We start from the raw sequence: 27,132 nt of genomic DNA, 5'->3' as shown, positions 1-27,132 counted from the left end.
AACTGTGATCTATATGAATATATTTTAAAATGTAATTTATTCCTGTAATCAAAGCTAAATTTTCAGCATTATTATTCCAGTCTTGCATTATCACGGATGCTTCATTATAAATCATTATAATATGTAATATGCTGATTTGCTGTTCAAGAGACATTTATTATTATTATTATTATTATTATTATCAATATTTAAAACAGTTGAGTACATTTTTCACAATTTTTTAATTAGAATTATAGAAATTAATACTTTTATTTAGCAAGGATGCTTTAAATTTATTTAAAAATGATGATAAGATATTCGTAATGTTACAAAATATTTCTATTTCAGAAAAATGCTGTTCTTCTGAACTTTCTATTCATGAAAGAAACCTGAAAAAAAATTGTCTACTGTTTTCTATGTAATATATATGTAATACATATGTAAAAAAAAAAAAAAAAAAAAAAAATATATATATATATATATATATATATATATATTTATATATTTTTTATTTTTTAGAATATTACAGTGATTTCTGAAGAATCATGTGACTGGAGTAATGATGCTAAAAATTCTGCTTTAAAATCAAAGGAATAAATTAAATTTTAAAAAGTCTTCAAATAAGCAGTAAAAATATTTCAGAATTGTACTGTTTTGCTGTACTTTGAGTATAATTGCAGCAAAAACGAATTATACTAATTACATAACTTTGGAAATAAATGCAGGCTTGGTAAGCAGAAGAGACTTCTTTAAAAAAACATTAAAAAACTTTTGACTGGTAGTGTATATTTCTAGATATAGCTTTAAAATTGTCCAATTATGACATTTTGGTTAAACATTACGAAGTCAAAACATTAAAAACACACACACACACACACACACACACAAAAAACAACCGTATTCTGTATTCTTGGATGAATTGTTCACAATAAAATTCGCAACATGCATTAGAATAGAAATAGACAAATAGGGTGATTTTTTTTTTTTTTTTTTTTTTTTTTTTTTTTTTTTTGTTCATGCTGCTCTAAATAATAAATTACTAAAAGTGAAATAAAAATTGATTTCAGTTAATTCCCAAGGCAATTAAATTTTAGATTATATCCAATTTTCCTGTAAGTTTTTCCATTTATATTTCATCTTATTTAAGCTTTATTTTATTTTTCAGCATTTTCAAATGTAAAAAATGCTACATGATTTGTAATAGTTGTAGTTAACAATAACATCACTTGCACAAAAATATACCCAACATTTATACACAAGCATTTATAATAACAGTTTCATATTTTGATGTGAACTGTCCCTTTAATGCAATAAGTGCTGTGTAACTGTAACTCTCTTTTCCCTTGTTTCCCGCAGTCTGGCTGATGAGCTAATGGCCGAGGCTCTGGCTGATGTGGCGGCAGAGTTCCAGGATGTTTGCGAAGAGTATGCGGAAGCTGTTTTCACTTCAGAGTTCCTCCAGCCTGTCCAGTCTCCCACCACATCAATGTCATAGAGACTCCTCAAGAAACAACTTACAAACGATGACATTTTAATATGTTTTTGGAACTGAATGTTCTCATATCCAGGTTTATATTTTTGTATGTTTTTCCGTGTATTACATTCAAATACTTGACCTCACATCACAATCACTGCATAGAACCTGCTGGTTAGAGCTCAGTTTCTACTCCGACGGGCATTTTGACTGTAATGTGAAACCTCAGTGGGCGGTCTGACTTTTAAATGCAAACAGATGCTTTTTAGCACACGGCTAACAAATGTCACATCAATGTGTCGTAATCCATACAACCTCCTTAGTTAATGCATTAGTCGACTTTTCAGCATAGACAAAAGCCATAAAACAACCCCTACATTATTAATGCACTGCAAGTGATAAGATTTACACTGTTTTCCATAAACACCTCACAGAGGATCACACACTCGCTTTGTCCTGAAAGAGCATTAATGATGTTTTGGACTGATTTCATACACTTTAAAACATATGTTTTGTTTCTCTATGCTAATTGACTTTAAGTTCACTAAGTGTCCATATGTTGCCCAGCATGACTGGACAGGTGAGGTATATTTAGAGTGTACAGTTTAAGCCTCTGAGGAGAAAATGGCCTCCAGATGTGTCCAGATGTTGTGCTGGTATGCTGGGAATGTGCTCGGACAGGGCCTGACCGCGGTAGTATTTACAAGCATTCTTTCCATAAGGGCTGCATGTAGGAAAGTACACATCTAAAGCTCTTATATAACTAAGTTAGGCTATGATAAACAGAAAGTATGTGGTTTAGACATATTTAGCAATGTAAAATAAGGGTCTGTGTTTTTCTATGGCTTTAAAAGTATCGGTTGTCCCCTTATTGCTTAATTCGAATGCAGTGAGTTAGTTTAAACTGTAGTTTAAACCTCCAGATGTGAGTCACAGGTTTCTTCCTAGTGTTCAGCAAACTACTTATTTGTGGAAAGTGCCAAAAGCAAACTAATGCATAAGTAACTGCATTTGCCAGCAAATTCTAGGCTTTGTGCCATGAGCTATTATGAATGCTGTGACTCTACAGGAATACAGTCGCTAATTTGGCTTGAGCTTGTTTTCTTGGTTATGTTTTTATTGCTAGTGAAAGATACCTGTTGGATTTGTATTGTATTTATAATCATGATTTAATTTATAATGAGAATAAATGTTTTGAAAGGCTATTTCAAGCATCTCCCTGGCCTTGGCACATTGTACTCGGTGCCCTGGATGAAATTGCTTTTTTAAAAGAAAAGTTAAATTAATTGAATTACCCATTTTTTTCCTGCGTCCAGATGGTGTAATCAATGTTATCTGTCTTTCTGCTTGTCTGACCTGCAGGCTGTTTTTCTGCTACTGCTTTTGCCAGAAACACAATGCAGTGTTTGGAGTCAGAAGTGTTTTGTCATTGGGTTTCCTGGCTGCTACAAATAGGCCAAGTCCCTAAAGGAGTGGAGTAATGCAACATGGGCAGTTCCCTGGAATTGAAGAACTCCAGACTTCACCTCTATCAATAGTCATTTAGAGCTATCTGAGAATAGGTATTCGGGATCCCTGATGTACATCAATGTCTTGCGTTAGCCTTATTATACAGACAATGAGCTGGTAAATTTGCTTATGGAAAATGCACTATATTTGATCTTGATTTTGTCTCTTTTTCTTTCAATTACTGTTGGACAGCTACCACGAGACTCGTATTTTATAGCCATTACGATTAATCAGCTGAGCTGCTGTGACAGAGTATTTAAAAGCCAGAGGAAGAATCATGACATTGTGATTTATGAACAAGCTAACGTTTTGCAAAGTCATCCTACTATAGGACTAGAAGATATACTGCCATGGGCAGGGTGAAGATATTTATATTTCTGTTTTCAGCTTCACAATGCCTTCTGCACTTCTGCTTTCACAATCTAGATATTCAGTTTGCCGGCAGGCATGGGCAGCACCTGTGGTCCCTCAGCTACGCAACTGTTGTTTGTATCACACACGCACGATTGAATGAAAGCTATACTGTAGGCCAAATTTTAAAGCATTAGGGATTTTTAAACTATTTGTCAATGTTGTTTGGCCTTTGTTGAAAGTTTTCTTGTTGTTTCTTCTTGTAACAGTTTCGCTATTATCTCAGAGGAGTTTAGAGTCATTCTTCAATTGCGCTGGCAGATTCTGTCGCATGTAGATGTAAAATAACCAAACTGCAACACAATTCCTATAAGAAACTATACATATTTCAACAGCATATGGGTAGGTTTAAAAAATATGTTTGTTTAAATAATTAACATTCCACCTTATTTTTTTTTTCATAAGAGCAGATGTGGCCATTTGTAAATTTTATGGGTCTGGCTTCCAGTCTCATCCACGTCCAGCTATTTTTAGCTGTACAAAACATTTGTTTTCCTGCTTGATATTTCAAAAAGGTGTCCTACCATATTCTTTTAATACACGTCAATTCTTCCGTGTTGAAGAATAAGGTAGATAGGTACATATACAATAGGGGGTTTGCACTTACGTCACGATTTGGTCAGTTACCCGGATGCGCGGCCATATTGGCAATACTCGGTTGTAAACAACAGCATGGATTGCGCGGTTAATGTACTACTGAATATGTTCTGCTAATTTATGCCATCTAAACCACTGAAAAACCATTTGGAAGTTGCTAAAACATGTAGAGACAGACTTAGTAAGCAATATTTTGACAAACTAAAGTTAATAGGTGGTAAAGATACATATAAGCAGTATTAATGAAGATGTTAGCCTAATATTTCACCTACCTGACTGGAAATAAGAACAAACAGGAATGTTGTCAAGATTCTTGCCCTGGAAATCCTGGTTCAGTTTAGCCAACCACAAATGCCTTTTGTTCCTCAGACAGTTTTTTGCACTCTTCTCCTATTTGTTATAACTTTAGGCAGTCTATAATACTTCAAATGTTTTTCCTGGTAAGACCGAGTAGTACAGCCCAAAATATGACAGTAATTGACCATTTTTAGCAGCAGTAACCAGCAAAATATGCTAGTGTTGTTGGGTTCAGTGGATTTGTTTACGTTCATTGCCGCCAATATGGCGAACTGATGACGGGTCAGCCTCGTTTTCATTTCAAAATGGCGCGTTGCGTGAAATAAACAAATAAGCAGGCTACTTTATGTATTTCTGTGATGTTTTGTTGTATTAGTTGGCTTGCCTAACTTTAAAATTACACCGTTAGATAAAACTACAGAAATGAATATGATATTATTCAAAGGTTGGCTAAGAATGCTCCTATGCTGTAGCCTAGGCGTTCTGTTGATTTATTTATTAAATCGATTTATAATAAGACATACATTTGCAGTATAAACACATTTCTTTTTATATAAAATAAAAAGTTACCGAGCTCAAAAGCTAATGCGTTGCGGGAATTATGTATTGTTTATCAGCGTTTGTTTAGTGTCATACGATCTGCGTAACATCCTTAAGGAGGCGCTAGTGTAATATTATTATTTAAAGTACATAAATGAATAAATAAGAAATACATGACAGCGGGTGGTCTGAAGCCTGCATTAATGCGCTTGGCGTTTTCCAAGTTGACTGCAGCTCGCTCAGAGCCACTGGAGGCAGTCGAACATCACACCTCGAGCTCAACAGGAGGAGAGGAGGACAACAGCAAAGTCTGTACACATACAAACAGCCCCAAGTCCGCGCTTACTTCAACACTGGGATCTCTCAGCGTTCATGGATACTCCCACCTTGGCATGTCATTTCCACGGCATCTTCAAACATGAAACGCGCATAGACTTGAAATCGCTTCTCCCGCGCGCAGACAAGGACAGAGAGAAGAGACGTGCGTACTGTCCAAACTAACTGCAAAGACGCAGGATGGCTAAAGAAATCAGAGGGAAAGGTAAGAGATGTCTGTGTGCTGTCCGTATGTGATGTGACATCTCCGGGATTGACGTGCAAGCTGTGGGTGTCACGGCAGAAAGAGTAGACAGCCAGTTTGCTCTCTTCACTTTCCGCGTCAATCTGTTGGAATGCGTGATGAACCAGGGCTGTGTCTCCAAACCTAGTGAGCTGCCTACCTAGACAGTGTTTTGGGGCGTCATGGGCGCATTCCAATGCTTATGACCGCCTCTAAACGCCGTCCGGTTCACTAGGTTTTCAGAGACAGTCCAAACGTTCATCTTAACATGTTCTCCTTATATACTGGTAGTAATCAAAAATGTAGACTGTTTTATGGATCTAGGGCAGGAGTTGTCAACCATACCTGACCTAGGGATCCCCTACTCAGACTAGCAGGCAATCCAGAGACCCCGGATACCAATACTACGATTTAGTAGCAACGCTGTGTAATAACTTTTAGAGACCGATCGATATTGCATTCTATTAGCTCATATGATCCAGATTGTTTTTGTGTATCAGGAATCATTTGTAATTAAGTTTTGTTTTTTTGGGACAAAATAATGATACTGTAAATCATGATCAACATTCATAATAAATGATATTTAGGATTATTCATATTATTGTTAATGTAACTGATCCGGAAGTAGTTTTCTTTGTTTAACTGGTAAGCTTAAATACTGCGTTTCTTACTAATATATATATATATATAAATCGCTATATATATATATATATATATGACCCTGGATCACAAAACCAGTCGTAAGGGTCATTTTTTCAAAATTAAGATTTATACATCATATGAAAGCTAAATAAATAAGCTTTTTATTGATATATAGTTTGTTAGGATAGGAAAATATTTGCCCGAGATACAACTATTTAAAAATCAAGAATCTGAGGCTGCAAAAAAATCAAAATATTGAGAAAATCACCTTTAAAGTTCTTTAAATAATGTTCCTAACAATGTATATTACTAATCAAAAATTAAGTTTTTATACATTTACAGTAGGAATTTTACAAAATATCTTAATGGAACATGATCTTTACTTAATTTCTTAATGGTTTTTGCCATAAAAGAAAAATCAGTAATTTTGACCCATACAATGTATTTTTGGCTATTGCTACAAATAAACCCCAGCGACTTAAGACTGGTTTTGTGGTCCAGGGTCACACACACACACACACACACACACACACACATATATATATATATATGCTCCATTTTGTTTTGTATTTTAGTTCATAGACTTCCTGTAGTAACTTTGTAGACCCCGATTATACAATATATTGTAAGGAACAGCCAATGGTGTGATTAGTAATTCTGGCTATAAATGGTATTGAATGTTTGTTTCTTCCAGATGGTTGTAGATTATGACTGTACATTTGATTCATCTTTGACATAATTTAATTAGAGCCCAGCTGGAGAGTGATGATCCACTGGTTGGCTTTTTTCTCCACCAATATGCTTTCATTTTAATAAATTGTAAAAATTGTAGTGCTTCAAACACTTTAAATGAGACAAACTGTGGTCTTCAAAAACGCATAAGCTTTTCATAATGCATGTTCTGCATGAAAAGTCAGTTGGAGATGTTTGTCTCCTTGGCCATTGACGTGAATTGTATCATTAGTTTTTTTGCTCAGTTTGGCTCCTTGAATGTTAAAAAGAGGTTGATGAGAGAACCGATGGTCACTCTTTGAGATATATATTCAGTAGGACACTCAGATATTGAGTCTAGGGCTGGACTAAACATCTCAGCATACATAGATACAGTATAATCTGTTTATAGCAGCACATACAGTCTGGCATGTTGGAGCAATTATTGATCTGGAAGAAAACTTACCCTTTGCATTTCATGATTCTGAATGGTGGTTGTCTGTTAATGTGGTATTTTTTCAATATTTCTAGAAGTTTATTGATTATGCGATTCACACTGGCTTCTAAGGTATCATGGAGGTGGAGAGTTGTTTGGAGGACACTAATGATGTTTTAATTTTTTTTAATGTTTATATACATTTTTTTTTTATTATTTAATTTGGGATGCGATTAATTGGTTGACAGCCCTACCCCATGTTGTGTCTTTTCAGTGAAACATAAAAGAAAATATTTCTCTTTTTTTCGGTCCATACAGTGGAAGTCAGTGCTAACCAAAACTGTCAGCAGAAGAAAGTTGGTTATGCAGGTGTGCCATTTTGTGAATCTGGTTTTCCAAAATGACTTCTGCTATAAATCTGAATCACTTTACATTGAAAAAAAATATTTATTTATTTATTTGAACTTTAAACATGATTACGTAGATCATTGCTCAATCTCTAGGGGTCAGGAAACCAGTGAAGAGAACGTCAGATCTTAGCCTTGAATCTGTCTGTATGTTTATAGCTTATGATCGTGAGTGTTTTCTACAGTTTTAAGTGGTTGGTTATGATGGAAAGCGCACAGCATGTGTCATCTTGGTTTTGAATGTGAAGCTCCATGGGTTATTGGTGCGACAGCATTTCATCCATGTTGTATCTCATGTAAGTCTTAACAGTTTCCATATGCTGGACAGCGGTGATGACTGCGGACTGCTAATAAGCTGCCATAGGCATTTGATTTCTCCTCAGGCATGTTTCCAAATCAGCCAAGAAGTTCTCTTCTCCCTGTCCTGTACTGTAGAAAGCCAGTATTTGATTTTGTAGGAGGAAATGATTAATCCAACAGACTCTTTGGTTTGGTTACTTAATTTACCACAATGTTTGTTTATAAGATTCCAAGTTAGTGAATCAGTGTTGTCGAGGATAAGATGGTGAGTATTTTCACGACACGTCATCAATCGGCCATATTGGTGGTACTGAACGTAAACAATGCCACTGAACCGAACAAAACTCACATATTTTGCTGATGATTGCTGCTGAAAATGGTCAATTATTGTCATATTTTGGGCTGTACTATTGGAGAGACATTTGGAGTTCTATAGACTGCCAACAAAAAAAAAGGAGAAGAGTGCAAAAAACTGTCTGAGGAACAAAAGGCATTTGTGGTTGGTCAAACTAAACCAGTATTTCCATGGCAAATAGCGTTATCATAACAACATTCATGTTTGTGCTTATCATTTCCGGTCAGGTAGGTGAAATATTAGACTAATGTCTTAATTAATACTACTCATATTTTGTCTTTACCACCTATAAACTTTAATTTGTCAAAATATTGCACCTTTTCCTCCTTACAGAGTCCTTCTCTATATGATTTAGCAGCTTCCGTACGTTGTTTGCGTAGTTTAGACAGCATAAATTACCAGAACATTCAGTAGTACATTAACCATGCAATCCATGCTGTTGTTTACATCCGAGTATCACCAATATGGCTGCGTATCGGGGTAACTAACCTAATCGTGATGTAAGTGCAAACTGTTATTTACTTTAGTTTCTCCAGTTGATCAGACTAGTTCACTTTTTAGCCAAAACATTGACTCCTGAATTAGCTATATACTTTATCTTGGCACTTTTGATTGTTCAAACCGAAAATTTTCAATGGTAATTGTATACTTCTGCTATATATTTTATAGTTGATGCTATAGAGGGTATGCATTGACGTCACTTTCCCGTCGGGACACACCTCCTCACCCGGACTGAGTGGCAAAAGAGCCTTCAGTGTGAATGGATTTAACAGGAAGATGCGAAAACGCTTAACAAACATCCAGTGGTCAGTGCATATTGATGCAGCCATAAATCGTGTTTTCTAACACTTACATGTGTGATTTTAACGCCGGGGAAAATATATAAAGCAAATTTGCCTGTGAACTCATTTTGTAAATACAAAATAGGTTGGTATAAACCCCGGTGATAACTTATATCAATGTTATATATATTGTCATATCGTCCAGCTGAAAAACGTATATAGTTTTTGTCAGTGTTTATTTAAAAACATCCAGTTATGCAGAATTTAAGATGGTAAATATTTAGCAAATGACTTGTCAATACAATATACTACAATACAATATATAGGATATGATTTTACAGCACAATTCAACATATTAACATGAAATGATAACTGCAAATCCGTGTTTTGCTGCCTGGAGACCATTTGTTTCTTTAAATTGCAGTGATTAATTTGCTTCTCTTTTCAGTAGCTTTCAGCAGTCTGTAGCAATATACCTCAGGTTTCTTGTCAAATCTCTTTGTACAGTCAATTGCAAAGCTCGTTCTGGTTTTAGAGGTGTTTTGTGCGTTTCACAGCATTCGCGTTGAAACCAATGCTGCCACTCAGTCTTTTTGCCACTCGGTGGGCGGAGCCGCAGCCACTTCAGCTGACGGTGACGTCACATGCATATCCTCTATAGATGAAAGTACACCACTCAATGAATATTAGCATTTATTCAGTCATTTAGAAGTCCCAGATGCAGGAGCCACAGTTAATTTCCTTCACAGTCTGTATTGCCTCAGCAGAAGAGTCCCAGAGTGCATCACTCCACCAATCAGAATTTAGATCGGTTTCAGTGAGTGCAATCATCATGTCATGTTTGTCTCAAAGTCCAGCTCTGCGTGATCTCAAAGCTTCAAAGGGGTTCGATTTCCCATCCATCTTTTCTCAATCTGCGTTGGGTCTCGGAAAAAAGAAGGTGCTCTGAAAAAAAAAGAAGTCTAAGAATGAATCGCTTAGTAACGTGAATAGGAATTCATATATTGGCATGCTTCGGTTGGTGAAGGTCTCTGTTGAATTGGTTCGAAATACATTTTTTAGGTAATATATTCAATGTTAGCCATTCAGGAAGTGACCTTTTAGTGGCAGACAAGCACGTAGTATTTTTGTGTCAATTCTCAAAAACTCATTTTGCTTGGCTTTGGTTGAGAATAAAAACAGGGAATACTGATTGTGTTCTTCGCAGTAGCAAAATTGAATTGCAAAGTTGACTTGTTCTTGCCAAAACAATTAACGTGCACCTCAGTCAAGGTGGTTTCCTGCTGCGTCCTTGTGATGTACTTTTAAATGAGAAACATTTCGTTTAGTTTTGTCCTGTTTTGTTTCATGCAGATCTGTTTTTGACTGAAGGCACTGTGACACTATATCTGATGGCATTTCAGCCAATAGCGCTCTCTATATCCGTGGCTGTCAGACCAAGAGATTCGGGTGATCTAGTATTAGCCCTCAGCAAACAGCATTGCATTTACTTTGGGTTTCACGTTTATTTTGTTTCTCGCTTGTTTTTTTTATCACTGAGAAAATGAAATTCTATTTTTATCCTCAAACCCTATAATTCAGCATTTGCTGCACCCACGCAGTATAGTGAAAAATGACTTTTCTATGAAAACGCAGCAAGGACGTTTCTACAGTTAAACTCTGAATTTATGTAACTAAGCCAAGCATAATAGATCAAGCATCTTCTAGATCGGTAGCTCTCAAACTGTGAGACTACCTGGAATCATTTTATTTACATTTCTTATTTTACTGTGTTATTTGCTATTCAGGTATCTTAGATGCTGTTTCAGATCTGCGAGGGATGGATGAAGGTCTTACAGCACCGTGATTAATCTTATTAACTGCCTAACAAAAATCACAGGTCTTATTTTTTAAGAAAAGCCTCATCCACAAGTTCTATGGTTTGAATCATTTATATCATTTGCATGAATTGCACTGAGTGATAAATGTATGCTGATATCTGTGAGCCTTAATATAAGTGATGCTTGCCTTAGCAAGGTCACTAATAAAGAATACAAACATGACGGTTTGTTGTGCAAATGTTGGTTAGTTTGCACGTTCTCTTTATTGGAAGTTGTGAAACTATGACAAGTAATGGCAGGTTCATTTGGGTGGGTCAGTAATATGATTAAAGGCAATCTGGAATATGTGTAGCAACAGGTAGAAGCCTAAGCCTTCCTGTTTTCTGGGAAAATCTGGTCTTTTTTTATCTGAAATGAGAACCTAAACGTCTCAGTCCCTTTTTCTCATGCTCTTTAGCTGTGAATAAAACGCTTAAAAGCTACCTGACACCTCATTACAACGGAACAATTCAGGGCAGATTTCAGGTTCCCTCCGTAATGATTGTGTTCTAGCGAACTTGCACAGTGATTTGGGTAGAGCACGGTGCTAAAAATAGCCTTGCACGAGAGGCAGTGACAGACTCACTGCTACCCTGTGGTCCTGTGAGAGAAAGAGAGAATGACAGCCTTTCACGACCGTCTGTAGTACTGCAGTCTGGCTTTTGTGGCTGTTTACAGGCAGTTCAGGTCTCTGTTTTTTCATTGTTATTTTGATCTAATGATTCTGTGAGATGGGAGACTATAGTAAGACTTTGCAGTATTAATAAGGGGCTGTAGATGAATATTTTAAACTAGATGGGATAAAACGTTTGATTTACTTACCCCATGTCTTCCAAGATGTTCATGCCTTTCTTTCTTAAGTCAAAAAGAAAGATTTTTGAGGAAAACATTCCAGGATTTTTCTCCATATAGTGGACTTTAATGGGGATCGATGGGATGAAGGTCCAAATTGCAGGTTCAGTGCAGCTTCAAAGGGCTCTACATGATTCCAGCCAAGCTTATCTAGCAAAACGATCGGTCATTTTCATTTTCATTGACTGCGATGCACATTACATAATTACGTTGGAAAGGTCACACGTTTGTTCTTCGTCTGTCTACTCAAAAAAGTATGGTAGGGCGAAAAACTCATCTCATTTTCTCCTCCAACTTAAAAATCTTCATCATTTTACCTTTTTTTGGCGTTTGACTTTCTTTGCGCGTTCGCTTCACAAACACTGGGTTGGAAGTTTTTTTTAAAGAATGACATCATTTCGCTAGGTAAGATCCTTATTCCTTGGCTGGGATTGTGCGGTGCCCTTTAAAGCTGCAATGAAAGTGCAATTTGGACCTTCAATGCGTTGTTCCCCGTTGAAGTTCACTATATGGAGAAAAATCCTGGAATGTTTTCCTTAAAAACCTTAATTTCTTTTCGACTGAAGAAAGAGACATGAACATCTTGGATGACATGGGGATGAGTATATTATCAGAATATTTTAACTAGATGAGTTTGGTTGTAGTAGACAGGTGGTTACTTAAAAAACATCTGCTTTAAATAAATGTCTTCTTCAATTAATTCTCAAAAAGCACTGCTTTTGGTGGCAAATTATAATAGCATCTGTCTTTCAGTATGGGAGGATTTATTGGATAAATATATGAATAAAAATGTATTATTCATGCACAAATAGCATTGAAGTTGAGTGGTATTTCTTCTCTTTATATAGTCTGACAAAGGCTAATAGAAGCTATTACAGTTGAGGTCAAAAGTTTACATACACCTTGCAGAAGGTGCAAAATGGTAATTATTTTATCAAAATAAGAGGGATCATACAAAATGCATGTTATTTTTATTTAGTACTGACTGAATAAATATACTGTCATTAAAATATGTTAATATAAAAAATGTATTTTAAAATACAGAAACCAAATCATTTTAAAAAATGTAAAGATTCTGAAAGTATTGAAGGAGATCCAATAATAATTGAATATATATTTACACTAGTAACAAATGATATTTTATTATATGATATGGTTAACAGCATGTTTTTAAACATGATGGTTTCATTCTAAACATGGTGATGATCTCTAAGATGGACACCCAACATAATATATGATATTTACCATCTGAATCTAACCATGTCAACAAATGGAAAAGTCAGCCCCAACATCCCGGGTGCTTTTTAACCCAAATACCATACTTTTACATATTCTTTCATTATTTAAAAAGTGTTGCTTTAATTATCTTAAACAAAACTGAAACTCATAAGGAAGACCTTTGTCTCAAAATATACAGTATGCATTCGTTTTAGCGATTCTCATTTGCTACTTAAATCTACAACATTTTAAAAAACATAAAATATTACATCAAGTAAGCACAGAATCAACTGTGCGCTGCTGTGCATGACCACGTCAAGGAACAAACAAATACACACATGCATCTTGAAAAGCAGGTGTTTTGGAAAGTTCTAGACCACGTTTTTGTGGTTTAGATGAAAATAGTATCAAAGGTGCCTTTTACCCCAGGGCGTCTTTAGCGCTGTTGTACCCTGCACATCCTAATTCTGTGCAAAAGTTTTCACCCCCTGGCTCTTAATGTATTGTTTTTCCTTCTAAATCATCAGTTAGCGTTTGAATCTTCTGTAATAGTTGCACATGAGTCACTCAGTTGTCCTCAGTGTGAAAAGATGGATCTCAAAATCATACAGTCATTGCTGGAAAGGGTTTAAATACAAAAAAATGCTGAAAAACCAAAGAATTTGTGGGACCTGAAGGATTTTTCTAAAGAACAGCGGGCAGATTAACTGTTCAGGACAAACAAGGGACTCATGAACTATCACTAAACACAAAAAAACACATCTGTGAATCATTCAGGTAACAACACAGTATCAAGAATCAATAAAGTGCATGTAAACTTTTGAACAGGGTCATTTTTATAAATTCAACTATTATTTTCTCTTGTGGACTATATGTAAACATCTTTTATGTGAAATATCTTATTCAGATCAGTACTAAATAAACAATAACATGCATTTTGTATGATCCCTCTTATTTTGGTACAATAATGAACATTTTGCAGATTTTGCAAGGTGTGTGTAAACTTTTGACTTCAACTGTATATATAATTATTAAAAATAGCAAATGTATTTTTATAATTAAATATTTTATTTAAATTTTTTTTCAATACAGAAAGCATACAGTTTATATATTGTATAAATAGTAAACCAAAAAATGATCAAAGAATCTAACTTTATTTATTGTTCAGTATTTCAAAGAGCATGTTGGTATTCAGCATGCTTTCATATTATATAACATGCTCATAAAAGAATGAGATGACAGTGATGACTGTATTTCCTAATTGGATCTTTATTTCTGTCTTTTCAGAGAGAACCTTTACACATGGCGCCGTGTCGTACAAACACTTCCTTTCAGAGCTCTGTGCAGATGTGCTTGATTGATCAGTCTCACCTCAGTAGAGATGAGATGCCAAAAACTGATCACTCGGAAGCGTTACGACAGCGCTGTCTCGTTAACAGAACGTCTCGACTTTGTGTTTGCATTTCCTCGGTTATGTAAAGGCACAATTAATGTCCATCCAAGCGAGCTTTCTATGCTCATGCATTTGCAGCATCCCCTGCTTCAGTCCTTAGCTGCGCTTTGACAGCAGGAGGAGGCGGCTCTTGAGTAACCCAGTCAAGTGGCTCTGTTCCCCGCAGTTTACTCTCAATCCTCTCTTGATGTTGTGACCCTGCATGAGGTTTGCCCACTGTATTCTCCCCTGCTGCATTTCTCACTTACCTTTGTGTGCTGTCTGTTTCTACTCCACTTAGTCGAATGTCTTGACCCCCCCCTTAGGGCACACTGAATGATTTTGGCTATGATTTTGCTGTCTCTGAACAAATTTTCAGAATATTGCATAGTCAGCATTGTCAGTCACACCCAGAATCTTAAGATCATTGATGTTGCACGGTCTTCTTTGGCTTTTACCCAAGATGCGACAGCTCACAAAGGACAGGAAAGATTGCGCAGTATGGCTTTAGCCTGCACTTCCTGGAAGTATAGCCTTTGTTGGTATTTGCATGGCCTGGCAGCCTCAACTTTTGCATTTGTGGTCTTTTAGGCTTTCGGTATCACAGTTCTGCTTCGTAATGCTAAGTTATTTATCACACCATTTTTTTTTCATGCAACTGTGGCATATGTGCTGTTTCACAGCATGTGCGGCGCTGCTTTGAGCTGCCAAACGGAGGTGTTTACAAGCCGCACGACACATATGCTGCAAGCACGCACGCTTTGGTGATGCAGGGATGAGGATGAGAGTATTCCTCAGAGTAATTTAATGAAGTAACTGATTGAGAACTGTATGTTGTTTTTCTCTAAAATGGTAGAAGTAGGTACAAGGGTTGAGTGTAAAAGTGGATAATGGAAAAAAATAACATATTGTTGTAACACATATTGTTGTCATAATTCCAACTCCAGCATAATTGACCCTGTTTATTTTCTTAAAAAATATATGATTTAAAATTAATAATTTAAAATTAAAATAAAATTATTTTAAATTGGATTAGATGGATTATAAAATTCATATAAACTGTACATACACTACCAGTCAAAAGTTTTTGAACAGTAAGATTTCCTGCTCAACAAGCCTGCATTTATTTGATCTGAAGTTCAGCAAAAACAGTAACATTTTTGAAATATTTTTACTATTTAAAATAACTCTTTTCTATTTGAATATATTTTAAGATGCAATTTATTCTTGTGATTCTTGTCATTTATTCAAAACTGAATTTTTTGTCATTACTCCAGTCACATGAGCCTTCAGAAATCATTCTAATATGATTTGCTGCAAAAAAAAAATATTATTGTTATTATTATTATGTTAAAAACAGCTCAATAGATTTTTTTCAGCTTTCTTTGACAAATAGAAAGTTCAGAATAACAACATTTATCTGAAATAGAAATCTTTTGTAACACTATAAACGTCTTCATCATCACTTTTGATCAATTGAAAGCATCTTTGCTAAATAAAAGTTACAATTTCTATAATTTCTACTTACAAATGCCTTTTTATTTCAGATGAATGCTGATATTTGGATCTTTCTATTCATCAAAGAATCCAGAAAAAAATGTACTCAACTGTTTTAAATAATAAAAAAGAATAATATTTTTTTTCTTGAACAGCAAATCAGTATATTATAATAATTTCTGAAGGATTATGTGACACTGAAGACTGGAGTAATGATGCTAAAAAAGTAGCTTTAATCACAGGAATAAATTACATTTTAATATATATTCAAATAGAAAGCAGTTATTTTAAATAGTAAAAATATTTCACAACATTACTGTTTTTGCTCTATTTTGGATCAAATAAATGCAGGCTTGGTGAGCAGAAGAGACTTCTTTAAATAATATTAAAAATCTTACTGTTCAAAAACTTTTGACTGGTAATGTACGTTTAACTGATATGTAACGTGTGTGCGTGTATAATATAAAATGTATTATTTTTTTAAAAAATCTATAATTTATAATAAAATGTAAACAAAGTTTAAACAATGCGTGTAAGTACATTTATATAATTAATTAATTATTTAATAATACAAAAATACAGTTATATTATTAATATGTTATTACATTATTATTACATTATTTAATTATTATGTATAATTTTTTACTTTCAAATCAATCCACACTTGTGACTGGATGAACACAGTGTGTAATTTATGTTGGATATATATTCAGTTTTAGTTGGAAATACTTTTCATTACAGAAATAAAGTCGGTTGAAAAGCTGTTTGATAATAACCATCTCTTACTGAAGAAAACAGCTAAGCTTTTTGAATTTAATAGGGAAGTGTTTCATGCCAGTCCCTACTAATCAGACGTCTAGACCTGGCAATAACAGAATCCCATTATTTTCCAACAAGTATGCCCTTGTGGCCTTTGTTTATTGTCTCGTTCCTTTTAAGGCACATACACACACAGCCTTAAAACCAGTGCAGTGAGCCATTGGGAGCCTTCTGATGTCATAATGGCCTTTACCTCAGCACTTTTCTCCAGAGGGTTTTTTTAATATGAGGCTGATGAACAAATGAGTAGAAATGGTGGAGGAGCTTCTTGAGTGCGTGGGTAACAGGGTGAGGCTGAAGAGGGGAAGGAATTGAAGGTTAGAAGAGAAAGTGCAAGAGGGAGGGTGAAATAGAGATTAAAGAAAGAGAGAAAAGCGAGATTGCTGGAGGAAAGCAGCTCCTATCTGCCAGAGATTATGTTTTTGATTAAGAGCAAGTCTTTCAGTGAGTCGTGTCATGAGTGCTCTGGAAAAAATGCCATTTTGGTACTGTGCGAGCTCCTTGGAGAGGGGACATATCAAACCTCCATATCGACCCTAATTATGATTCCTAACCCAGCGTTCATAACTCGCAACTCGCAATTAGACACATAGTTACATTATGCAGAAGTTTGATAAATGCTACCCAGGCTCATTGGAAATACGTGCCTCTATACATTTCTGCAAAACTGCAAAATATACCTATATGTACAAATCACTCCTTATTCCTTTTCACACAAAGTATGATTTACAGGTACAGAGTTTTGATTAATAAAGCCTAATTTTCACACAATTACTTGCAGAATATTATATTATGGCTTCAAAACAATTTTAACATCCTGCGTAATTTGAAAACTGATACTTTTGAACATTGTCGTCACATATGCAGCTTCATATGCATGAGTTTTATAATTCGGTAAGTTTGTTTGGTAGCTCTTGCGATATGGCATTGCACTTGAGTGATAAGGAGGTCTGGTACAAACCCCGTGAAACTACAGTGCGACAAAACATCTCAAATCCACATAAGGAAGTTAAAATAGCACAGCTGCATCAACAAATGCGGTTTGTATCACTTTTGCATTTGTTAGGGTTAGGGTTGGGTTTCACATAGGGGATTTTTCCAACATGATAGAGCATTAACCTTTAGCCACTCCCTGGATATTTAAATATGAATACATACCTCAAGCAGCGTAATAAAAGTGCAGCAATGCATGCATGTACCAACGTAATAAAAATGAGCCATGGTCATGTATTGAACGTGTTTTAGCACCACTCTCTGGACTTTTCACTGCTGCGAAACATGGAGTAAGGTACGTAATTACGGTGTTGCAGAAATGTATATAGAGGCATGTATTTTCATAAGCCTGGGTTGGATAAATAAAAAGTTAATGTCAAAAAAATAACATTTTAGGAACAAAATCGCCAATTTTTGTTTCACCTAAGAAAAAAGGTTGAGTGAACGATTCTGTTTTGGTATTTTTCTAGACTGTGTTTTAATGGTTAAATTAAAAAACGTTCATCAAAAAGCATGTCCAATTATTTTAAATCTTGGAACTTTAACAGCGGTTTAAGTTTAAGACCCTATGAAATACGTTTATTTTGTTTTCCATTAATTTTCTGGATTCCATTTTAATGGTTTAATTAATTTTTAATTATCAAAAACATCTCTAATTAATTGATTTTATCAAACAAAATAACTTATTTTTTCAATAATGTTTCTAGTAAATATTCTATAAAAGTAAAGTTTTAATAATTATTGTATTATTAGTAGTAATACTATCATTACATTAAGTAGTTTTTGTCACAATTTTTTCAAGTTAAACCAAACTTTTATTTTGACAGGTTTCAGTGAAGACCTGTAAGCAGGGCCTAAAACTAACTTTTGCCACACCTGCCAATGGCTGGTGACATGAGAACATTTACCAGCCGAATTTTTTGTTTTTTGACTGACACGGTTACATATACTCCCCAACGCCGATTTTTACTTGCATTTGGCGCTTGGCGAGTGCACTTGGTGTGCTTCAGTATGTGTAGTAAACAAAACCGCACGTCTGAGCTGTTCATTCAGCCATTCACACAGAGACACGCAAAACATGCAAGATTCATATTTAAATAGTATTTTTGTCACTTAATTTTCACAGACACTAGTCCATATTGCGTTTTCATTTAAGTGTACTGACCTACTTTCGATTTATTCATCCAAAATTGGGCAAATTTTCACTTTAAACAGTAAATTCCATTTTATTCCACATTCCGTCTGCATCGCGATTTCGCAATTTGTCCTGTATGGGCTTGAAGCTTAGTCAGTATCATTTTGATAATTATTTGAACTTCACTAAACAAAAATATTGAAATATAGACGCACATTGATATGCTTATAGCTAGCTAGCTAGCTGAATAATAACACGTCCAATTCATGGCACAGACATCTGATGGCAAAGTATTGTCTGAAGACAAATGAGACTGCACAGTCATCTTACCTTAAGAGCTGTCAGCTGAAATATAGTTTTTAGTCAAACCTCAATTTTTAGTTTGCTTTAAGCATGCAGTCAGTTTCATTTAATCCCCCTTTAGTTGATGATGCAATTACACAGAAAAGTGCACATGCTATACTAACTTTAAGGAAGCTGGTCTAATAATTTAATCTTTGGCTTTTATAGAAGCAGAAGAAATGATTTGGTTTTTTTTAAATGTATCATTCATGAGGACCATACCAATTTCATGGCTGAAGTACATCCTCTACCCAGCCAGATTTATTGCGTTGCTGTTTTAGTGCAAACGCACCACCTGCATGACTTGCCAGACTGAAGCCATCCAAACAATACCACTTGTAATGAAATCCATCTCGGTTCAGTTATGCAGTGGTTTATAATATTACTTTGATTATAGCTTGTGAAACCATGACCACCTCGGTTACTGGTTGAAACCATTAATGTTTTCTAATGCATTCTTCCTCAGCCAAAAATATGTCGACCTTTCCTTTTTCTCAGTCTTCATTCCAAGGTGAATTATGGACGACATGATTAGAAATGTGAAAATGGGAGCGCTGAATAGACTCAATTAGAGATGCTTTAGTGCAGGAACTGAGGTTATATCCACCCTCCCTTGTCTGAAGACAGGCCTCACTGGACTCTCTCATTCAAACTAATCTGCACCTCTTTATCTTCTCCTGTAAATCTATTTACCAAGCTTTAAAAGCCATTTCTCAGTGTTTAGACTGCATTAATGAAACATTCCCCCCCTGCCCTGCTGCGTCCCAAAGGAAAATAAATTTAATCTCCATCAAAGTATTTAAAACAAGATATTGTATGTGTGTTTGGCTGCTCTAAATTTGATTACCGTCACTTATGTAAAACAACTAATTGAGCTGGTAAACCTTTCATTCATTGTTTATACTGTTATGATCGCAAAGTAGTATGCAGTGGCCCCACGAATGTGGCCACTTAAGCCATATTTTAAAAGGTTATAATCTAACAAAAAATATTATACCAGGTGGCATTTAATTTAAAGAAATGTAGCTTAAAGACACGTTTCAAACAAAGTCTCAAAAAAAAAAAAGTATATAGTGTCTACTTATGCTAACTCTGCCCACAAACGTGTGGTTGGGCTAGTCAACATTGCAAAAGACAACCGCCAAACAACTGTTACAGTGGCGTAGGTGGTAAAACACGTAGCAGTGACTTTTTGACGCGATTGACCCGAGTTCGAATCCACCTTTTGCCAAACTTGTTCTTTTCCCTTTTCACATCACATATCAGATCGGAAAGACATTTGTTTTAAATAAAATAAAGGAAGTAATCGAAAAGTGTAGCATTTTTAGCAAATACAGGTAAGAAATAGTATGTTTTGCAATGTTTATGACTGTTATAGCGGCAGCTGTGGTCCAATTTTCAAGTTTTGCATGCTTGTTTAGACTCACCTGTCGCATGTGCTCACTAGGTTTTGTGAAGTTTTGAGTTTTTATTTAGTCTTTATGGGCTTTTGGGCCTTTTTGGACAGGCCCCTTTTTTGAACGACCCCATTATAGCTTCCCAAAGGGTAAATTTCAACATTTTTTGATAAACATTGACCTAGAGAGTCAAGAGAATTGGCACTGCAGTGTTTTTTTTCCGGATTGAGTGAAAAACCTAGGACTAGTTTGCAAAAATTTTTTTTTTTACATTTTCGTAATCATTTAACAACAGTTTGATTGACAGCATTGGTTCTAGAGGCAAAGCTGTATGGAAAGAGCAGGTCTGTCGTATGATACGAATATCATGCGTATGTGTGAAAAAACACACAGTATTGTTTATGCCCTTGAAAAATGCCTTGAAATTTTGCCTCCCAGTGGTCAATTTCTTTCAAATTTCTTACAGACCTTTAGGGCCATAAGTCAAACAGGCCTGCTGAATTTCGTTCGTTAAGCTTGTCTAACAGGTGCTGAAAGTTCATCGGCCAATGGCAGCCATTTTTTTTAAGATTAGCAAATGTCCTCATAGCCACTCGTGGTGGCACTTTGGAACAAGACCGTACGTACAGATTTTCTTGTCAATAGGACAAACAGATGAGTAGTTATGGCAATTTTTGTGTTCTTTCCTACCTTATAACACCACCAATTGGCCAAGCTTTTACGTGACCTCAGATTCAGCTCTTACATATGCTTGGCAAAGTTTGGCGAAGATATCTCATTCTGTTCAAAAGTAATAGCCATTTTAGGATTTTGCAAAATACCCAAAAAATGCCAAGCATTGCAACAACATAAGACACTTGAGCCTACGACTGATGGTTTAGGAGTTATGAGCGATTTTGGACTTTTAATCCAAGTTTCAAGTCTCTACGACTTACTGTTTGATTTGCCTGATTAGTTTTACATGGAGATTGCTGATCCTTGGCCATTCTAACAATCACAATAGGGTTTCAGCGCTACACGCTTCAACCCCTAATGATAATTTACACTCAGTACATTATTATTGCATACTGTTTTATAATGTACTACAATACTGAGGTGCAAATATCTGCCACTTGCACAGAGTATAAATAGCATTTAACTAATATTATTGCAAAGAAAATACTGCTGTTTTTATATAGTGAAAATAGAATATATTCGCACTTACACTTTTGAGCTCTTCATGAAATTCTGTGGTGGCTTATATGGTGACTTATCGCTAGATGTTGTCTGGCAGGCCTCAGCGATGGAAAAAGCAGATTTCTGTTGATACCCTTGTCAAATATGTTGTGATTATAATAGAAAACTTTGAAGGCTGAGATACTCATCTCCATTGGGAGCATTAATAGTGCTAACATTTGACCTGCTGGCTTTGCGGGAGAGATGAAAAGCTCATTAAATCCTGCATGGTGATGTGGGGTTCAGCAGTCAAAGGGAGAATGAAAACAGTGGAGCCGCACCGAACCCTAGTAATAGAAGGTGAGAGTCCTTATTGTTTCAGCAGAGTGAGCAGGATCATGTGCAGGTCCAGGTACAAGACAGCAGGGAGAAGAGAACTGACAGCTTAGGTGACACTTCTTGAGTAATGCCAAACAAATGGGCAAAATCATTTTGTGTGGCACTGCCGAGATTGGTTCTTAATGATTCATCTCTTGCGTTGTATATTTTTGTATTCATTTATAAGCCACATCTGTTAAATGAATCAATATAAATGAAATTGTTTAAGTGATTACAGTTGGATTTCTTTGTTGTGCTTGTTTCAGTGCGCTTTGATTTTAAGCCTTATGAATGCGGCAGTGAGCTCACTAAGCCTGGCTGCATGAATTACTGGATTTACATTACTTATAATGCAAAGTTATTTAATGCTTTGAGTAAAGAGGCAATTTGCTAAGCTATAAAGCATCAAAAATCCCCATCACTATATGTTCACTCACAATGACGGCGATCTATAATTATTAAATCATGGCCCACTTAATATGATTGGGAGAGGATAACTTTCGTTTGACTTGCGCTGATTTGTAATTTGCATTATTGCCGCTATCTGTCATTAGATTAGAAAGTTATTAACTTTAGATTTAAACAGCCCAGGGCTCCAATGATTATTAGAACATGTTGTTCCAAAAGGCCCAGATTATTGTGACTATGCTTCGTGAGCACGTCATGAGTTGGAAATAATTTGGTGAAGATGATTTTTACGCTGTCAGTACTGATGATTTGTGTAAAGTTGGGTAGTATAGTAGCTGTCATAATTCGCTGGGAAAACCATCTTGTGTGAAAGACAGAATGTAATTCAGATCTTTGCCGTTTGCTCCTTGCTGTCATCTTCACAGCAACAAAAAGAAGTTACACCACCTGCCTCACTAGCATAACAGAGTTGACAAGTGTTCTGTCTTGAGACATTGAATTTGTGTTCATTTGTGCTTATCCTAATTTTTTTTTAAGTTTTTTTTTTGTAGCTCTTAAAGATAAAGCATGAGATACCTTACAGTGCTTTTCAATACAATAATGCTGGTTCATATTAAATAAAGAGTGCCAACAACTGCACAACTAGTCAAACATCAGCACATGTGTAGAATTAAAATAGAATTATATATGTGTGTGAATGTGTTAAAGGGATAGTTCACCCAAAAATGAAAATTTTTGTTTTCTTTTGTTTTCTTTGGACACAAAAAGTATTCTTGTTGCATCATAAAATTATGGCTGGACCATTTTAATGATGTCCTTACTACCTTTTTGAGCCTTGAACATGTCAGTTGCGTTTTTGTCTATGCAGGGACAGAAAGCTCTTGAATTTCATCAAAAATGTCTAAATTTGTGTTCTGAAGATGAACAAAGGTCTTACAGATTTGGAATGACATGAGGTTGAGTAAATTAATAACAGAATTTTCTTTTTTGGTTGAACTATCCCTTTAATAATTTTAAGTCCACTTCCAGAACAGCAATTTACAAATAATTTACTCACCCCCTTGTCATCCATGATATTCATGTCTTTCTTTCTTCAGTGGTAAAGCAATTATGTTTTTTGAGGAAAACATTTCAGCATTTTTCCCCATATAATGGACTGCTATGGTGCCCCGATTTTGAACTTCCAAAATGCAGTTTAAATGCGGCTTCAAAACAATCCCAAAAACAGTTGTAAATGATCCCAGCCGAGGAAGAAGGGTCTTATCTAGCATAACAATCGGTTATTTTAATAAAAGTGATAAAATTTATCTACTTTTTTAATTCCAAACGCTCGTCTTGTCTTACTCTGCCTGGACTGTTTTTGTTCTGGTTCATGACGGTTAGGGTATGTCGAAAAACTCCCATCTCATGTTCTCCCTCAACTTCAAAATCGTCCTATATCGCTGTTTTACCTTTTTTGTTAAGGGTGTTTGATCTTCTTTGCATGTTCACTTTGCAAATGCTGGGTCGGAACTTCTGCAGTGATGTAGGATGATTTTGAAATGATTTTTGAAGTTGAGGGAGAAAATATGGTTGGAGTTTTTCGACCCTAACTGTCTACAAGAGAATACACAGTTCAAGGCAGTTCTTCTGCAGGAAGGCAAGACGAGCATTTGAGAATAAAAAGTATTTAAATAGTATTTTTTAATGTAAGTAACCGATCGTTTCACTAGATAAGACCCTACTTCCTCGGCTGGGATCGTTTACAAACGCATTTGGGATCGTTTGAAGTCGCATTTAAAGTGCCTTTCGGAAGTTCAAAATCGGGACACCATAGCAGTCCATTATATGGGAAAAAATGCTGAAATGTTTTCCTCAAAAAACATAATTTCTTTACGACTGAAGAAAGAAAGACGTGAACATTTTGGATGACAAAGGGGTGAGTAAATTATTTGTAAATTGTTGCTCTGGAAGTGGACTTCTCCTTTAAGCATTTGAGCATAAACTTGATCAAATGGATTTTAAGATCAGCTGAAACAACCTTTTGAAGACTCTTAAGTATGATCTGCACTTTTCTGAATCTTAAATTTTACACTTTGATTTCCACATTAGCCCGTCTTAATTAAAAAACATGCTTTCAATTAATTCCCAGCCGTTCCATTCCTTTGGATGCCTTCACTTCGTAATATTAAATAACGCTGTCATCATGCATGTCGAATTAATTAGTCACACAATGCTCAGTAATTGCATGCAGCACTTGTGACCTTTGGTTTGATAGTATCTTTTTCATGTTCTCCCCTTAGCGACCCTCCGCAAGCTCAGCGCTTCTCACTGGCGCATGCAGAACATCGCCCAGGAATCTGTTGACAGCTCAGATGATGAGTTTTTTGATGCCCGGGGTAAGTGTCACTTATTTCCAACCCTTTGTAATGTCCTGATGGCTTCAGCTCTTCAGCATCTGTGCCCTACTCTCTCTCCCACTCACTTTTTATGTCCATCATATTCTGTCTATTACAGGTGCCTCACATCATTATGGATGTATTCCTCCGAAGTAGGCACTAAAAAAAGCTGTAAACTTGTATTAAATAGATTTGTGGACCTTTTTCATGATGAACGCAAATGCTTGATGTAATGTTACTGTAATTTTGCTTATAATAGGGTCCAAATAACAAGCCTTTACAATCAACATGAAAACTGGCAGACGTAAGTGCTCATGCAGTAAGTGTCCCTGCACCAGCAAGCCACTCGAGGCCCATACAGTAAATAGCTCAAGATTTGCATCTTCAGCAAAATGCCACCTTTAAACACAATCCTCTAAATCTAAATTGACTCAGCTTTACTTTCCTCAGCATTGCAACTATCCATTATCACTTCCTATAGGAAGCATTTACATTTAGCTGACGCTATTATCTAAAGCAACTTACCGTGCAGGGACAGCAACTTAAGGATAAGTTTTGAACTTATCACAACCTGTTTTTTTTTTTTACCAATGTGACTTAAATGGAAGCCGTTTCCACCACAGTTGAGAAAAAATATGATTCTGTCATAATAATGTGAAACTTTCTCGTAATAATTACTTAGTTTCTCTTATTATGAGAGACTTTCTTTTTATTGCAAGAAATTAATTCATTATAACGAGAAAAGTCATTATTATGAGAAACTAATTAAATATAACGGGGAAATTAAGTAATTATTATTAGAAGGTAAGTCATTATTACGAGAAATTAAGTAATAATTACGAGAAGCTAAGTCATTATTATGAGAAATTAAGTCATAACGAGAAATTAAGTCATTATTACAAAAAACTAAGTTACTATTACAAGAACGTTTTTTCATTATTATGTAATATTCATTATTCCATTATTACATAATGAAAAATTAAGCAATTATTACAAGAAATTAAGTTATTATTACGAGAAAGTTTCTCTTTATTATGAGAAACTAAGTCATTATTATGAGAAATTAAGTCATTATTACGAGAAAATAAGTCATTATGAGAATGTTTCTGGTTTTTATGAGAAAGCTTCTCATTATTATGAAAAACTAAGTCATTATTACGAGAAATTAAGTCGTTATTATGAGAAACTAAGTCATTATTATAAGAAACTAAGTAATTATTATGAGAAACTAAGTCATTATTACGAGAAAATAAGTCATTATGAGAATGTTTCTGGTTTTTATGAGAAAGCTTCTCATTATTATGAAAAACTAAGTCATTATTACGAAATTAAGTTTATTATGAGAAACTAAGTCATTATTATAAGAAACTAAGTCATTATTATAAGAAACTAAGTCATTATTACGAGAAAATAAGTCATTATGAGAATGTTTCTCATTTTTATAAGAAACTAAGTCATTATTATAAAAAACTAAGTCATTATTACGAGAAATTAAGTCGTTATTATGAGAAACTAAGTCATTATTATAAGAAACTAAGTAATTATTATGAGAAACTAAGTCATTATTATGAGAAAATAAGTCATTATGAGAATGTTTCTGGGTTTTATGAGAAAGCTTCTCATTATTATGAAAAACTAAGTCATTATTACGAGAAATTAAGTCATTATTATGGGAAATTAAGTCATTATAATGAGAAATTAAGTCATTATTACGAAAAACTAAGTCATTATTATGAGAAATTAAGTCATTATTACAATAAATTAAAGGGGTCATCGGATGCTAAGTTCACTTTTACATGTTGTTTGAACATTAATGTGTGTTGGCAGTGCATGTACAAATCTACCCTATAATGATAAAAATCCATGCAGTGGTTTTTAATTAATCTGTAAAAATAATATTCCCTTTTTCAAATCGAGCCATTCTCAGATGACTGCCATTGTGGTGTCACACCAACAGAGGCCGCTCCCACAATAGTTGATTGACATGAGCGTCTTACCTCAGATCAGCTGTAACAGTCCGCCCTCTTTGTTTCGATGCCGGAGCAGGGATGTAAGTTAGACAAGAATATCTCCGATTGAGCGATTGAGGTGTTGTGTTGCTGCTGGATGTAATAATGAACATAGTAGTCGTCATTTACTCCCGACATCTGAACCGCTGAAGATGCAGTGGATTACGTTTGTTTGTGAAGGGAATGCGCCTCCCGATCTACATTTTTTTTTTTTTTTTTTTTATGAATCTTTGTGATCGCCTTTCCTAATAATGTGCTAGT

General features: G+C 35.2%; 2 protein-coding genes across 3 annotated transcripts in view; both read left to right on the top strand.

Annotated features, from left to right (window-relative positions):
- The window catches only part of kiaa0753 (KIAA0753 ortholog), a 29,700-nt gene extending 25,099 nt beyond the window's left edge, over positions 1 to 4,601 (top strand). For both annotated transcript variants that reach the window (XM_051130101.1, XM_051130100.1), the window contains exon 17: positions 1,336 to 4,601. In XM_051130101.1, coding sequence (XP_050986058.1) covers positions 1,336 to 1,474 — 139 coding nt within the window. In that variant the 3' untranslated portion in view covers positions 1,475 to 4,601. The remainder of the gene's footprint in view (positions 1 to 1,335) is intronic.
- A 177-nt stretch (positions 4,602 to 4,778) lies between these two features.
- The window catches only part of pitpnm3 (PITPNM family member 3), a 110,576-nt gene continuing 88,222 nt past the window's right edge, over positions 4,779 to 27,132 (top strand). Inside the window, exons 1-2 of the mRNA XM_051129550.1 lie at positions 4,779 to 5,348; positions 24,767 to 24,862. Of these exons, the coding sequence (XP_050985507.1) occupies positions 5,324 to 5,348; positions 24,767 to 24,862 (121 nt within the window). The 5' untranslated portion in view covers positions 4,779 to 5,323. The remainder of the gene's footprint in view (positions 5,349 to 24,766; positions 24,863 to 27,132) is intronic.

The sequence above is a fragment of the Labeo rohita genome, chromosome 15 (genome assembly GCF_022985175.1).
Source record: "Labeo rohita strain BAU-BD-2019 chromosome 15, IGBB_LRoh.1.0, whole genome shotgun sequence".
Lineage (NCBI taxonomy): Eukaryota > Metazoa > Chordata > Actinopteri > Cypriniformes > Cyprinidae > Labeo > Labeo rohita.
The sequence above is the reverse complement of the archived record's forward strand: the minus strand, read 5'-3'. Positions and strand labels throughout refer to the sequence as shown.